The sequence below is a fragment of the Zootoca vivipara genome, chromosome Z2 (assembly GCF_965207765.1).
Source record: "Zootoca vivipara chromosome Z2, rZooViv2.hap1.1, whole genome shotgun sequence".
NCBI lineage: Eukaryota > Metazoa > Chordata > Lepidosauria > Squamata > Lacertidae > Zootoca > Zootoca vivipara.
In genome coordinates this window covers 8603770-8619934 of record NC_142585.1, presented here as the reverse complement: position 1 = coordinate 8619934, position 16165 = coordinate 8603770, and the positions used below count along the sequence as shown (strand labels likewise).

General features: G+C 44.5%; 1 protein-coding gene across 7 annotated transcripts in view; it reads right to left on the bottom strand.

The window, feature by feature from the left end:
* Nucleotides 1–15953, bottom strand: part of AFF2 (ALF transcription elongation factor 2) — a 391123-nt gene extending 375170 nt beyond the window's left edge. For 4 of the 7 annotated variants that reach the window (XM_088664443.1, XM_035113215.3, XM_088664444.1 and 1 more), the window contains exon 1: nucleotides 15554–15947. In XM_088664443.1, the coding sequence (XP_088520569.1) occupies nucleotides 15554–15600 (47 nt within the window). In that variant the 5' untranslated portion in view covers nucleotides 15601–15947. Of the gene's footprint in view, nucleotides 1–15553 lie in introns of all 7 variants that reach the window. The other 3 variants (XM_088664445.1, XM_060270428.2, XM_088664448.1) reach the window with 2 other exon arrangements.
* Between the last annotated feature and the right edge of the window lie 212 nt (nucleotides 15954–16165).

The following is a 16165-nucleotide window of genomic DNA, read 5'->3' as shown; positions in this document are numbered from 1 at the left end:
TTGACTTATTCCTGCAGCCACCATTACATACTTCACATTTCCTTAGAAGCAATAATGGTAAAGGCAGACATAAAGAAAGGCACTTTGTAACCACCCACATTACATTCAACACAAGTGAATCTAGAGAGTCAGGCTCAAGTCAGGAGACACACAGCTCTGCAAGCCTAGATCATAAGTGCTGCCCTGCATCCCGCTAATTGGCTAGCCTTCTGTGATGTCACCAAGAAACCCCGCTTCTCCCCTTTAAATCCCTTGAACACTTTTGCTATTTAACAATGATTTGTTCACTTTGCTTTTAAAAAATATTGGCATGAATAATGAACACCATGCCCCATTTCTCAGCCCCACATGGCACAAAATGGAGTGGGGGCCAATTCATTGATATTTGAGGTGATACTCGAGGCAATGTTGGTAGTGGAAACTTCAGATTTCCTGGAATGCTGATTCATTCAGAGGGGAGCTGGTTTTGCCTTCTGCCTCCAGCCCTTCAAATTTGGAATGAACTTTAAGCACTGAATGTAGCTCAGCGGCACAGCACTAAATGAACATTCACAGAGCACTTTTAAAGATATGAAAGGAGATAGAGAGGCATGAAACTGAGTTAGTGATCCACATGTCTGTCTTTTCACAGCACTGAGGAAGGCCAACTCATCCCACAACTAAGGGACCCATTGCAAAAAAAACCCCTTTTCATATCATGGCTGTCACTGCCCAAGCTTTTAGCACCTGTGGTCTGCACTCTTGACGCCAAAGAGCAGCTAAAAGTTTCACATCTGTTTTAAACCACTCTGGTTTCCTCTTTCCCCTGGGACAGGTGGTCAGGGGGCCACGAGTGCCATAAAAGGCACAGCTATTTTTGTCCTTCCTTCATTTTCTTTACAAGCCTCAAATGAGTGTCAGGATGCACTGCATCCACATCCCTGAAAAGGAAAGGAACTGGATCAAAACCCAAGAGGTCTTCTACCATCAGCACAACAAGCAAGTGGAATCTGCACAAAGCCAGTTACAGGTCAACTCAAGTCTGAATTCACCAACTGAGCTATGGGCTCCATTAAATCAGCCTCAGTCCCACCATGGTGTGGCACCACCAAATTGGTGCATTGTCGTGGGGAAGAGCATAGATTGTAAGACGAGAAGTACTGATAAGGGAGGGGGACTTGATGGTTGTGGCTCCCCACTTGCACAGCTCTCTCTCCAGTGAAGTCTCCTTGGTGCCTTCATTAACATCCTCTCGGCACCAGGTGAAATCTTATCTCTCCTCCCAGGCTTTTTATGAACTATAATGATTTTTCTGTCTATGGGTGGACTCCCCCCTCCCCCCGGTTGCTGCTGCTGTTTATTGGGTTTGTTTTATGGGCTACTGCATAGTTTTTTATCTGTAATGCATTCTTTTTTATGCCACACTTTATCCCTTTAAAATTTCGTAACTCACTTGGAGGCTCCTTATGTTTCAAGCAATTACTATCATCATCGCAAATCCGACTCCAGCCACCAACTCACTAGACAGCCTCAATGAAGGGTCATCCTCCATGCCAGACTGTAATACTGTGATGTTATTAATGTCGGCCTACCTTACAAAGTTGTTGCAAGTGTTACATTGCAATCTTATGCACATTTAGTCAGGAATATGATCCACTGGGCAAGCCCGGCTCTAGGGGTAGTCTCGGTGGTGCGGGGCGCCAGGGCGCTGGGCTGGCAGGAAGGCGCTGTGCGGCAAAGCTGTGCAGAAGCCGTGCTGCGCACTGCGCCCGTCCACCAGGGCGGGGGCGCCAGAGCGATCTCCGCACCACGGCGCCAGGGCGCCCGACCGGCTTGAGACGGCCCTGCCACTGGGCCAGATTCAGCTACCGAATCCCACTTGCTGTAGTCCATACAAGGACTTCAGCTGGTGCAATGGGACTTTCCCCCTGCTCATCTCTCCCTCTCACTCCCATCGGTTGGGGGGTGGGTGCGAGAACTGTTTGCGGTGTGGAGAGCAGGGTCATTCCATTTAGCAAGCTGAAATGCTTGTGCTAACAGAACAATTGCTATAGCACAATACTGAATCCCCCTACAGTGTTTAATGGGGCTTACTCACTAGTAAGTGTGTTTAAGATTGTAGCCTTCAACAAAGAATGTTCAAAACAACTGCTATCATAAGATAGCAGAATGTGTATTTTCAAAACTATTTCTCCTGCCTACTTCTGCTGACCCAGAAAGCATGTTCTTTTCCTCCAGAGCCATTATTTTAAATGCAGAGGAGGATATATGTAAGTTTTAATTAAACGGTTTAATCAAAATGCATGCAAATTATCCAGACATACAACTTGTATGTCAGATGCCTTAGCTGGGCATCATTTAACCTAAGTAACATTTCCAAATACAAAATCCAATAAAGATGGCTATTAATGGTACAAGTTGACACTCATAAGGAGGCCAATGAATATCTCCCAAGGCTATTAATCTGAACTCTACCTTGTTTAACTGGAAATTACACATTTTGTTCAGGCAAATAATATCAGTCTGATCAAGCTCTCCATAATTAGCTGACTTTATTAAGAAAGATGGCAGAAATTGTGTTACCAAGGAGCTTGCCTGCTGAGCTAGTGTTATCATCACCAGATACTCTCACCTGATCTTTCTAGGTGATCTACTCACCCTCTAATTGCTAAGCACAGACACTTTAGCCAGAGCAATAACCGAGACAAGAAGCAGACTTACAGCGCAACTGCCAACCACAGATCACTTTAAGGACTCTGGGTCATGCACTGATAAACTTCTCACTGTGTCTGTTCTGCTTGGTTTTAGCCATTGCTGAACCGTTTCCCTCAGAGGCACAAACAGGGAATTTTTTTGTCTCTGCACTTTTAATTACGTTACACACAAACAGCAGCACTACTTTTAATTACACTTTTAATTATACACACAAACAGCAGTGCTACTTGAGTCAAAATAGCTAAAGGAATGTTGTTTGTGTGTTATTGTTCTGTTATTTAATGCTTGTACCATATTTTATAGCAGCCACTGTAACACTGGGTACAGGATTAGACAAAGCAATCAGACAAAAGTAAGATGGACTTTAAAAAAAAAAAGCATTGTTGTGCATGTGTGAATGCTGGCAAAGCTCTGAGGCGTTTGTAATACGCTGAGCTAGATGCTAAAAGAGAACAGGGCTTGTGCACTTTAAGAGGGGATTTCAGCTTAGCAGAGCCGGCCCGGGCATTAGGCAGGGTGAGGCTGCTGCCTCAGGCGGCAAAAGCTGCCAGGCAGCACACCCACAGGCTCCCCACCTGCCTGCCACCTCCACTGCTGGTAGAGAAGTGCTGTTGCCATCGGTCTTGATTTTGGGCAATATTGCATCCATTTAGGGCAAGATCTCAGCCAGTGCCAATAGTGGTGGTGGTGCTTCTCCACCAGTGGTGGATGAGGTAAGGAATGTGGTGGCAGTGGCAAGAAGAGGTGGTTGAGGTAGTGGCAGTGGCGAAACAGGAAATGCTGCCCCTGCAGCTGACACAAGCCCTGTCCTCTTTTGCATCCGGCCACCTTATTTTTCTGAACAGGTGGCTATGTTCTGATGAACCCTAGGAGTAATATGGAAAGAAAGAGCCCATTTCCACCTACTGTATGAGACACACCAAAGGTGGGGAGGGGGAGGCACTTGAAATGACAGATATAATTATCTCATTAAATGCAATGCCACAAGAGGTGGCAAAAACCATTAACTCAGCTGACATTTTAAAAGGATTAGGTAAATTCAAAGAGGATAGCTTATGAAAGATGGAATGGAATTTACATCTACAGGCAGTGGTGGCTGCTCCATTAGGGCAAAGGGGGCACTGCTCCACTAAACTCAGCCAGCACTCGCCTGCCAGTCTTTCTCTTTACAGTCAGTCTTAGGGGTGGCACTGCATGCCAGATTCCCCATTGATCTTCAGTGTTGTCCCTGTAGATCTCAGCAGGGAGGAAGGTGGGGCCCAAACTAGAATCATTCAGCTCTGCCTGTCATTGGCTCTGCCTCCACCTACTGTTGGGCTCTCTGCTTTCTGCCACAATAGACCCCAGATGGTACTGTGCACAGGGGGAGTCTACTTCAAAATTCCAGGTGCAGCAGACAAACAACCAGGGCAGGCTGTTGTCTTCACGTACCCCAACCCCTGCCAGGGAGCTTCCCACCGGTATCTGGGGGTTGACAGATGTAAACAGAAGCCCTCAGCAGACCTACTCCACTCAGCCCAGGGGAAGATGAAGACTGAGCATGTTGGAACAATGTGTTTGTTGAAAGTGGGACAGGAGATTCCGCATGCATCCCTACCTCTCCCTCCTCCATGGATATAGAGTCTGCATGTGTAGCACATGGTTGAACTCACCTTATGCTCTTGTCAAATGTGATTCTCTGTGAGGCTCCTCTCTGTTTGCCCCTTCCATGGAAGGTCAGGAGAGTGGCAACACAAGACCTGGCCTTTTCAGTGGAGGCTCCCTGCTTATGGAATGCTCTTCCCAGGGATGCTTATCTAGCACCATCTTTAGGCACTTGGGTAAAAGATTTCCTTTTTTGCCAGGCATTTGGCTTTATTTGTAGCCACCTTCAATAGGTGGGGTCATCATCATCATCATCATCATCAATGTTCATCCAATAAGATGGCTTGCCATTCCAGAGCAGGGTCTTCTTGGTCGCATAAATAAATACAAATATTACAAAACAAGTTTTTGTAAGCTAGGTAGAAAAACAAGCCATAAGCGAAGGTGTTGCCATGGTTTGTTGTTGCTGCTATTGTTTTTACTACGAACGCTCTGTGTTCCATGCTAGGGGGAAAACAGTTAAATTGGACAATTTGAAGTGTCGGCAACAGGCTGAAAGAGCAGAGAAATTTAGGAACAAGAAGAAATGAAAACTATTAAGCGTGCAAGGAGAGCCCCTTCAGCAGGAGCAGCTCGTGACATTTTCTTTTCTTTTGAGAAGGGCAAAATGATCCCCCCCTCTACCCATTTAAAGTAGAGAAGATGAACCTTTTGCAGCATAAGGACTGCATTCCCTCCTTGGCACTGGTGGGCAGGACCATGGGGGAAAAGAGGTAGAACAATGGATGCAAATTTTACCTTTGTACAACAGAGTAATTTCTACACAGATTCACATGCCCCTCTCTATCCTCCATCCAGACAAGGAAAAGGCATTCTCCGTGTTCATCATCACATTCCAGCTGGACATAAACATTCAAGGTGCCAAGCAGGACCAGTGAGTGATGTGGCTTGGGAAGAAGGGATGAAGCCTATGGAAAACCAAGAAGGAGCCCCAGGGATGAGGCTCCCTACCCATGATGTACAGAAACCACCATTCTACATAGAGTTCTCCACCTCACTTGACGTCAGGGGTATTTTCCATCCAAAGGAATGCACACAGAAGATAGGTAGTGCTTTATTGTCAAAGATCACATTTACAATCACTTGTACAGCTCTGGATCCCTACGCACACCAGTCTAACGTCTAGGAAACTATTCCCAGGTAAGTGCTCTACAGAGCAGTTGCAGCAACAGGGGACCACTCCCCCTCCATCAGTTTATCCTAAGGACCTTCTAGTCCAACATGCTTTTCCCTTCACATTGGCCAACCAGATGTCTCCAAGAATCCCACAAGATAAAGGGTAAAAGCACCATACTTTGCCTAAATTTCTAAGCCGAGTCTTGCTTCTTTCTTAAGCTCCATGGCCAGTTGTTTCCAACAACAAAAGCAGTATTTAACTTCGGTGGTTAATCCTACCCGGCCTTAATCTAGCACATAAATATATACAGAGGACCACAAACAAACAAATAATTATCCTCAGAAATGCCAGGGGATATGTGGTGATGATGGGGAATATGTTATAAAGAAATGAAGGTCTTTGCATTACTGTTTTTCCAATGAGATAGAAAGTGGCAGATGTAAAAGATTTCATTCAGCCAACAATCTCTTTTTATGATATGGATAAACTACTCAAACAGATTTAATCCCTTACTAAATCAGATTATGAAAGGCAGACAAAATCACAATTTTATTCAACATGCCATTTTATCCTGTGTGACTAATGCATTATTTGTATGAAGTTAAAGTGGAGCTTTGAAGAAAGGGGATGGGCGGTGGAGAAATACCCTATGAAATAAATCAAACACTTCTCTTTTGTATAATCTTAACAGACAGATCCCATTAAGATTCCGTTATACATAGCTGTTGGTTAAAATCATTGACCAGCATCCTTATAAATTAATCAGCTGAGGTAATGCTGCCTTGGCTGTCAACATTTACTCCTAATCTACATTTAAAATTCACTTTGGCTTTGCAAGTCCCCTGCCCACTAAAATATGTTAATTGGCCCTCCCTCCTCTGTTGAAGAGTCAAGAAAAGCAGAAGCTCGACAGAAGCTCCAGCACAGGAGTGGATGACCTGCTTTCACCTCAAGGGCCACATTCTCTTCTGGAAAGCCTTATGAGGGGCACATGCCAGTGGTAGGTAGGGCCAGAAGCAGAAGTGGGTGGAGCAATCTATGTAAATGTTACCTTTGTACAGTACATTAGTTTCAGGAGTGGTACAACCTGTTTCGCCGCTTGAGGTGAAACAGAAAGTGCCACCCTTCCTTGCCACTCCTGCTCTCCTTGCTCTGCTGCCACCGTGCACCCTGCCACATCCAATTCCACCAATTTCAGGCTAGATTGCATCAGTTTGGGACAAGATCTCACCCAAAATCAAGTGACATCTTCCACATTCCACAAGATCTTGCCAGAAATTGGTGCTGAAATTGTCCAAAATTGGCAGCACCGCAGGCAGAGGGCGCCTGCAGGAATGTCACCTCAAGGGCTTCTGCCACCTGAGGCAGTGACCTCACCCTGTCTAATGGCTGGGCTGCCTCTGGTTAGTTTCTTCACACACATGCTTCCCTCTCGATTCTCCCTCTAGATAAGCAAGGCACATGATCAGAGTTCAAGAACACATTTACAGCCTTCTTTTCCTTTGCCTGCTTCTGAACATGTGTAGGCTCTTGGCTTCTACACACAACAATTCCATTCAAGTAGGCAGTTCAGACAAGCCATAGATAAGCATTCAGATGTTTGCTTGGCCACGATCCTAAATAATAATTTGTAGAACAAGATATCTACATTTACAAAGCATGCACACTAGGGAATGTGCTTAACTGATCTCAGCGGGACTTCCTTTGACTTAAGATTGTAACGCAAGTTAATATAAAAAGCACCTGATGGATTAGCCCAAAGGCCCCTCTATTCCTCCATCCTGATCTTGCAGTGGCCAATCAAATGTCTGTGGGAAGCCCCAAAACAGCACCTGAGTGCAGCAGCTGGCTCCCTACCTGTGATTCCCAGACACTGGCATTCAGAGGCATATTGCCTCCAACAGCAGAGGTACAACATAGCCCTAGTTACTCACTTGGCTGTCCAGCATACCTTTCAGGCATCTCTCAACTTAAGGTCACTGGATCATTACAAGTCATCCGAAGCAGACTTCAAATGCCTGCTGACAAGGAATTTGTTTTTCTCTTCCCTCCCTCCTTTTCTGATATCCTTTTATCTCTAGATATCTCCATTAGTCTGTAGATAATCAGGGTCAGTGAGTTCATGTCCAAGAGACACTACAACAATTTAAACAACTCTTTGAATTGCCAAGCATCATTAGCCAGCTACCTTTGGATAGTAAAAGCTTTCAAGTTGTTAGGTATTCCTTAGTTCCTTTTGTGGACAGAGTACTGAACTGAAAATGATAGTATGGTGGTTGTTCTTTAAAAAGAAAAAAGAAAACGCTTAGTTGAGCAGACTGAATACGACAGAATATACCAGGATTTCTTCCAATCTGAGGGCCACATTCCATTCAGGACAACCTTTCAGGAGCCACATTCCAGTAATGGGTGGGTAAAGAGGCAAAAATGGGTGAAACAATGAAAGTGAGTTTTAGCCTTTGTAAAACAGGTTACATTACATTGAACACATCACTCGACTGGAGAACTGCACTGTAAAATGTGGAGAAGTGCAAATTTTGAAGGGCAGCTGTGTTTGCGCTTACATATTGTTTCAGAAAGTGCAAATCATGTAGGTTCACCTTTAAATACATCAGGAATCAAATTTATCCCCCATCACTAATCTCATGAAAGATGCGCTGCCACAAATAATAATTCCCTCCTCCATTCCCAATGAGTACATTCCTCATATAGCCAAAACAGTCTCAATCAAACACAAGATTTTGATGTTCATGCTTTCAGCAACCAATACATCCCATGGGGGGGGGGTGTTCCTGCTGGTTAAGTTACTTTAGATGGTATCAGGTAAATAATATTTGGAGAGTAGGTCTTTGAGAAGAAGAAAGGGAGCCTGAAAAACATTCCAAACTCCTAGGAAACACCATCATTTAACCCAGGCATAGGCAATCTTTGGCCCTCCAGATGTTTTGGCCTACAACTCCCATGATCCCTAGCTAACAGGACCAGTGTTCAGGGATGGTGGGGATTGTAGTCCAAAACATCTGGAGGGCCGAAGGTTGCCTATGCCTGATTTAACCAGTCACTTGTTTGGAGTTTCCAGTTACTGATGGAAAATCTGTATACAGATAAGTGAGTAACAGAGCATGGAACATAGGAAAATGCCTTCTACCGAGTCAGACCACTGGTCTATCTCATTCAGTATTGTCTACACTGACTGGTAACAGCTCTCCAGGGTTTCAAGTAGGGTTCTCTCCCAGCCTACCTGGAGATGCCAGGAATTGAACCTGGGACCTTCTACATGCCAGGCAGATGCTCTCACTGAGCTACAGTCACTCCCCAGTGATAGATGTGGCCTGGGGAGGGAATGTGGCCTTAGGATTGTCCCAGGAGGCCATATTCAACCTCCTGGCTTAAGGTCCCTCACCCTTGATATATGGATACTGATTAGGGCAAGTCGTTCTACCAAGCCAATAGGTGAGATGTCATATCTTGAAGACCAAAAAGAAAGGAAGGAGGGACACATCTTCCTAAGTGCTTTCAATTTATTATCTAAATGAGATAATAAACCTGGGACTTTTTGAAAAACAAACAATAACACACACAATTCAGCAAAGGGATGGGGGATCTGTAGTACTTCAGATGTTGTTGAACTCCCAACTTTCTGCATGCAGTGCGTGAGCTTACATCCAAGGGCACATGAGTCTCTCCCCTGCAATCACACACTCACACTGCACATACCCACCTCCAACTGATTTACATGCGGCTTATATGTGTACAGTGCAACCAATATTTACATAAAGCTGTCCAAAAATTCTGGATTCTTTTCTTTTCACTTCTTGAAAGCTCACTCTTTTGTTTTACTCCATTCTTGATTTCTCATTCTTAGGTTACTCATTACCAAAGGAACCTACCCCCCTCCATCACACTTACTTCAGCATTTCGACTCAGCAGTGGCATACAAGGCTGTGTGTTTTGGAAACATCAGGATCCACTCTGTTTTAACATCCTTTGCAATCTCATGGAAGACCAGGAAAAATGTAATATGCTATGGCATAATCAATTGCGGGGCTTATTCCACCCTCCCAGGCCTCAAACTGGACTGTATTTTATTTCTTCCTAGACTCAGCTGCTCATTCTGATAGATCCTAATCCTTCAACCACATGCAAGGAGCATGATGAGTAATTCCTTTATGTTTGGGAGTGGGGAAACTGAAAATGATCCTAAATAATTACTTTGGGGATGTGCCTAATACAAATTCCCTAAATAAACACACTTTAACTTCCAAAAAGAGAACAGAAGGGGAAAGAGATGGGATTTCTTTCGTTAATGAGTATTCCATTCAGTATTTCAATTTCTTCCAACTCCTTCCACGAAAAGGGGGGGGGAAATCTACGGTATCTACTCCATTTCACACGTACCTACTATTAGGCATCATTGCACCATCCCGGTGTTCAGAGGAAAACAGTAATTTAATAAGTGATTTGAGGCCTCAGGGCAGTAAAGTACAGTAACTGAGAAGGCATCCCAGGGCAGCGTATTGGAGGGAGGGAGGTGGGAAGAAGGGAGGGGCACTTACAAATGTGCTGAGGTAGAGACCAAAAACATCTCACCTTTGTCTGGCAAGCAAGCAGGGTTCCCCACTCCCAGTTGAGGAAATAGGTTTGACGGAATGCCCTGGTGGGGAGCAGGTGGCTTGGTTTAGGAGAGAGACATTGGAGGGGGGGAATATGGGGAGTGAAGGAGACCTGACCTACGGATGGTCCATTCTCAGCTCCGCCAGCTACCAGGCCAACTTCTGACCTTTCTATTTATGTTACAGTTTAGTGAGTTTAAGCTTCTTGAATAAACGTCCAGTTTTCTTCCCCGTTTGATGCAATTGGATTACTGTTGATGTCTGGTATAAATCAACCTCTCTTTTTATGAGGTAAACAAACAAACAAAACCCTCTCTCTCTCTTTTTTTTTTGAAGGTGTGATTTGATTCATTAATCAAAGGGATTACTAAGGGAAATGCCATTGTGCCATATTGCCCACCAAGTCTTACCTGGGAACAAGGCCTATCAACAGGGGCATTGCTAAGCAGTTAAAGGGGTGCTGCAACATCGCAGGTATTTGCACGGAAATAAATTGAACTAATTTACAGGTACAGATGCCTTGGGGGAAATTAAGGTGTAGGGTGCTTGAGGTTTCACCACTGCTGTGCTTTGCAGTTTCCCCACATGCCTTGTAAGCAAAGATTTCCCTTTTCTTTTTGAAAAAGTGGGAAGGAAAGAGTATCTGGGCCCTGCAGCAGAAGGCTGATAACTCAAGACTGCTTGTTAGCAGCAATACCCTGTACCTAGGATTCTGCTGCAACACAAAAGCCAAATAGACATTGGCTCAGTGAAGCCTACAAGTTGAGAATGACTAGTTTAGACCAGTGGCTTTGCACCTGATATCCAGGTAAGAAGGTCTCGTGTTCAACCCACAGCATTTCTCCACATAGGCCTGGTAATGCCTCCTGCATGAAACCCTGGATAGCCTATGCCATTCAGTGCGGACAATACTGAACTAGATGCTCCAGGGGCCTGACTCTGTAGAAGCCTTCTGTGTTCCTACACATTTCAGTATAATATACTATTGATGCTGAGGCATGTCTGGTACATTATAGCTTGGCTAAAGTTACCTGATGGGCATGCTGCATTTCGAACCCAGGACTTCCCACCTCATGGTCAACCACACCACTTCAGACTTTGACAGTTCTGTTCCTTTGTCATTATTATTACTGTTTTGATATGTGCTAGAAGCTGCCCAGAGTGGCTGGGGAAACCCAGCCAGATGGGTGGGACATAAATTGGTGGTGGTGGTGGTGGTGTTATTTGTTTCCTGAACACACCAAGTGCCAACACTCTCTCTTCCTTCAACAGCTCTGTCGAAGCCCGTCCATATTGTAGAGTTCCTAATTATCGACCCCTGGGCCTTCCTAACCTCCAACCATCTTTAAATATAATCTTCTACGTACCTTAGGAATCTGCCTTGCTTTGCTTAGTGCTGTAAAGTCCCATGGGCACAGTGGAGACAAGAGGGGCAATCCTGTGACCCTCCAGGTGTGGCTGGACTCCAGCTCCCATCATCCCAGATCAAGGGTCATGTTGGCCAGGGCTGATGGGAGTTCCGGGGCCAACATTACCTGGTTCCACATTCCTCGTAAAGGACCAGGGAATATCAAAAAAACAAAATTGGCTTGAGGAGAGCAGTGTCACTCCATGTTGCCCATGTTTCTTTTGGGGCCTCCATACCTCCATAAACACGGTGATGAAAGGTGCACTCAGACACAGGGAATATTGTGTTGGTTTTCCTGATTAAAATGCCAGTGAAATTACCACTAAACTTCCATTTTTATTGCCACTAGATTTCCAGAAGTGCCATCTATGTCATGTGAAAGCTCAAATATAATCTGGAAATTAACAGTTAGGGAAACATCAGGGAAATGAAATAAACTGTGATATGAATGTAGTCAAGGTAATTACAGTCATACCTCGGTTTACGTCCGCTGTGGTTTGAGTACTCCGTGGACCCAGAAGTGTTTACTTCCGGTTTCTGCCATGCACGCATGTGCAGAAGCGATCTGCGCGATCCGCGCATTCGCTGAAGTGCTCTATTGGCATTTCGCGAATGGCACCCCGGAACCAATTGAGTACTTAAAGTGAGGTACCACTGTAGATTGATACAGAGCCTTATACCTGTTAACATGTGTTATTTTCTAAGAGAGCCAGTAGTGGGCAGAGTTTTAATTTTGCATGGAGAGAAACCTGCCTTCGACCCCCAGATAGCCACAATTTTCCTTGGATGGGCTAGGACCCTTTGCTGTATTTTAGCTTAATATACGGAGAGGTGGTGAAGAGAAAACTGGGGGACTACATAAATTCCAATCCAAGTTCCTTAGGTGAGGGAGGAAATGTAATGAATAAATAGACAGGTACAATTTTACTTTGGGGTTCGTTTGCAAGATGTACTATGAAACACATGTGGAGTTCTCTGATACAGACCACATCCCAAATCTATCATATAGCTTTTGGTCTTCCATTCCCAGCATAATTATTATATTTATATAGCATCATCAAGAGAAAACCAAACCTCAGACTAACTCTCTGCCCCAAGCAGTTTACAATATAAATTTCCATTAAATTATACTAGTTTTGTATAAGTATCTGGATTTACAATCCCATTTCCTTAATGTAGTTGTGTCCTTGCACATTGACTGTGCGGAATATGATGTACATATTGCAGTAATTCACTGCATATTTTAATCCCAGAGTTACAGACCCTTCTTTCAGGTTACGGGAGAGATTGGCTGCTGCTGTGTGGCAAATTATCTCTGGCAAATTATCTCTGGCAAATTATCTTTTGTTGTTCCTTAAAGATAGAACTTAAGGCTACTTAGATGTAAACGCACAACAGTTAGCAGCCAACATGCATCAGAATTGTGTGCACTGGTCAATTCCAGTCCCAGTCTTATGCACTTGCTTGGGAGTAAGTGCCACTGAAATCAGTAGGGCAAATTGCTGCAAAGCTCTGAGTGGATTGCCTATTGCACCCAGGTTTTAGTTTAGCTTTTGTTTTTTTAAAAAAAGCAGGATTGTTTTTAATGTGCAGTTTCTTCCAACTTTGGGGAACAAACGCACTCATTCCGCAACTAGCTAATTAGCAGTAAACAAGGCAGAGACACAAGCCTGATGCACAGGGTGAACAAAAGTAATTTTTTTTAATGTGCAACAGTGGCCATTTAAATATAGACAACTATGGCTTGTTTGGGGAGGGGTCATTCAGTGAGCGCCTATGCTGGCAAATTCTTCTCGCCAGAAGAAAATAGTTTGGTGGACATCAACACAATTTCACAGAGACCCCCAGTGACTGCATGTACACAACACCCTGCAAACTCAAGCCCACTGAATTGATGCACTTGCCTATTAAGGCACACAAGATGAAGAATTTATGGAGATACCCCTTGCCGAGACACACATGAGATCAGAAGAGACGAACTCTCGAAGGAGCCCCTGCAGCCAAAAGCATTAGATGCATTTTTAAACAAAAACAAAAACCGGCAATACTTTGATAAAGGAAGTTAATGGTGATCAGGAAAGAGGAGGAGATATTGTAACACTTGTCCACCCCCACCCCACCCCACCCCCACCAAAACCTCAACAACAAAAACACATGTTAACAGTTTCCTTCTTTCTCAAACGCATCGTTTCGACATACACCATCCTGATCCCAGCCAGTGTTGGACTCTACAAACACCGCAACATGCTTCCTTTTCCAAACGACACCTCCTTGCTCTGTTGTAACAGCTCCCATTAAATTAATGATGTTACCCACACCATAAATTAGGCAAATTGTATGCAAATACTGTTTGAGTAGCAATACAGTGGTTATCAGCTGTCTGCAAAAATAAATTAGTTTGGCAGGGTAAAGATACTGTGAAGCAGCATATTTAATTGAGCACTAATTTTATTGTGATTATTACTTTTAAGTAACAACGGCAAGGTTATTAAGTGACATAATGTGATGGTTTACACAGAGCTGATAAAACACTTCACAAGATCCACAATGCTGGTTTGCTGATTAAAACTGATACTAAGTAATTTATGGTCCCAAGGATTGATTCTCAACCGCTATAAAAATAAAATAAATGAAAACATGACAGAGTTTCAGGGTTTTCAAGCTGGGCAACTACAGTATGTTTGACAAAGTGTCACTGATTAGCTTGATATAAAAATTATGTTTTATTATTAGTATTTTCAGCATGATTTGCTTAAAATGCCAGCAAATTAAAATGATTCCCCCTGCCCTTCTCTCAGCAAAACACATCATAATATTACCTATGTCGCCAATATTTTTGCCAATCAGGCATGCAAAGTTCAAATTTATTCATTTACCTACTTTGCTTGCCTGGTTAGTAAATTACAGCCTACCTCAAATGGCCACAATCCGGTTGCTCATTATTATTATTTTAAATTTTAGAGAAAAAGCACAAATTGCAACTTGTTAGCTTGGCAGAGTGAAACACAGAACCAGTCCAGACATTGGCAAATCATATTTAAATATTTATGGGCAACAAAGCATCTCTGTTTTCCAAGTTAAATACAGAATCAAATCACAACTTCTGCGCTACTTCTGCTCTCCCAGTACCAACACCCCAATTTTTCCTTTCTTTTTTAAAGATGGGGAGCTTGGTTTATTTTATTTTTTTGCAGCAAGTTCGCAATAAAAAACAACCAACACACACAACTCCCTTCTTCTTTGCAAATCACAACATGTCTGAAATTCGAGAAGAACATGGTAACGGTCAAGATATTTCCGAAGCTTATAAGTTAAAATAATAAGAGATCTGACAGTGACTAGGAAGGGGGGGGGCTATCACTTCAGTTCTGGATCAGTAGAGGGGGTAGGAGGAGGGACAATCACAGGCAGTTTTGGAAATGAGAAAGACTGAAATCTTGCAACTGACACCACTAAACTGCACGTTTGAGAAAGCCACAATGAAGACAATGTATGAACAGTGTGGGGGAGTGTTGCTGGTTGGATAACCTTCCTTGTTTTTTGTTGCTTTTGGTTTGGTAGCCAAAACACCCACACCCTTGCAAGTTATCCCACAGGGTCAAGAAAGCATAGGTCTTGATACCTATTTTGAAACATAGAAAATGAAATGTGCATGAACAACACCCCCACGCCCCCCTCAAAAAACCCACCCACACACTCCAGGGGATCGGATTGAGTTGGGAATGGGTTCAAAGAGGGGTTCAAATAATGGGATGCTAGAGCGGGTTCAAAGGAAGCGAGGCTATGCCGACTTCTTCCATAGATGCTGCCTGTTTTGCAAATGGACCACTTCCAAGTTGGAGCATCCTCCGAAAAACAGGGCATGCGACGCGCATCACGCACCTCCGGACAAAAACCACCACGGGTACATGGCTCTCGATATTATTATTAAAGACAAGACACTGAGAAGGAGGGGAGACGAAGATGCAACAAAAGGTTTCTGAGCTGCACTATTAATGATGCTAACAATAACAATAACAATAACAACAACCCGAAGGCATGATGAAATTCAAGAGCGGGGTGGGAAATCAAACCTACCACTGCTGGTCCAAGTCCCAGTCCCTGAAAAAGTCGAATAGATCCATAGCGGTTGCGAAGGGAGGCAGGAGAGACTCCGAGCGCTGCCTGCCCCCCCTCCCCGGGTCCGCCTTCCCCCAGCCCGGCTAGGAGAAGTCGCCGGGGCAGGGCAGGCTTAGCAGCGCATCTGGAGGGCGAGCTGGGCTTTCTCCCTTTCGCCGTGCTTGGGGGACAAGCTGGGGCTGGCGATGGTCTCTCCGGCCGGAGGGAGGAGGAGGAAGGCAGCTCTGCTGCTGCTCTCAGCTCCTTCCGCTGGCTTCTGCTGGCTTCAGCTGTGGCTGCTGCTGCCGCCGCCGCCGCCACAGCCAGCAGCAGCCTGACTGACTGACTCGCTGGCTGGCTGGCTGAGGCGGGCAGAAATAGCGGCGGCGGCAGCAATATCAATACCCACCACAAGGGGCGGAGCGAGCGGCAAGAGCCACGACTCGGAGACTCATTGCATTAGCATCCCTCCCCGCTCGCCAATTCGCAGTTGGAGCAGAGTTCACATGTGCCACAGACGAGAGACGGGGATTCTGGGCGCTTCCAAACGGGTGCCATTGTGCGTTGCTCTATGTGCATGCAATACTAGAA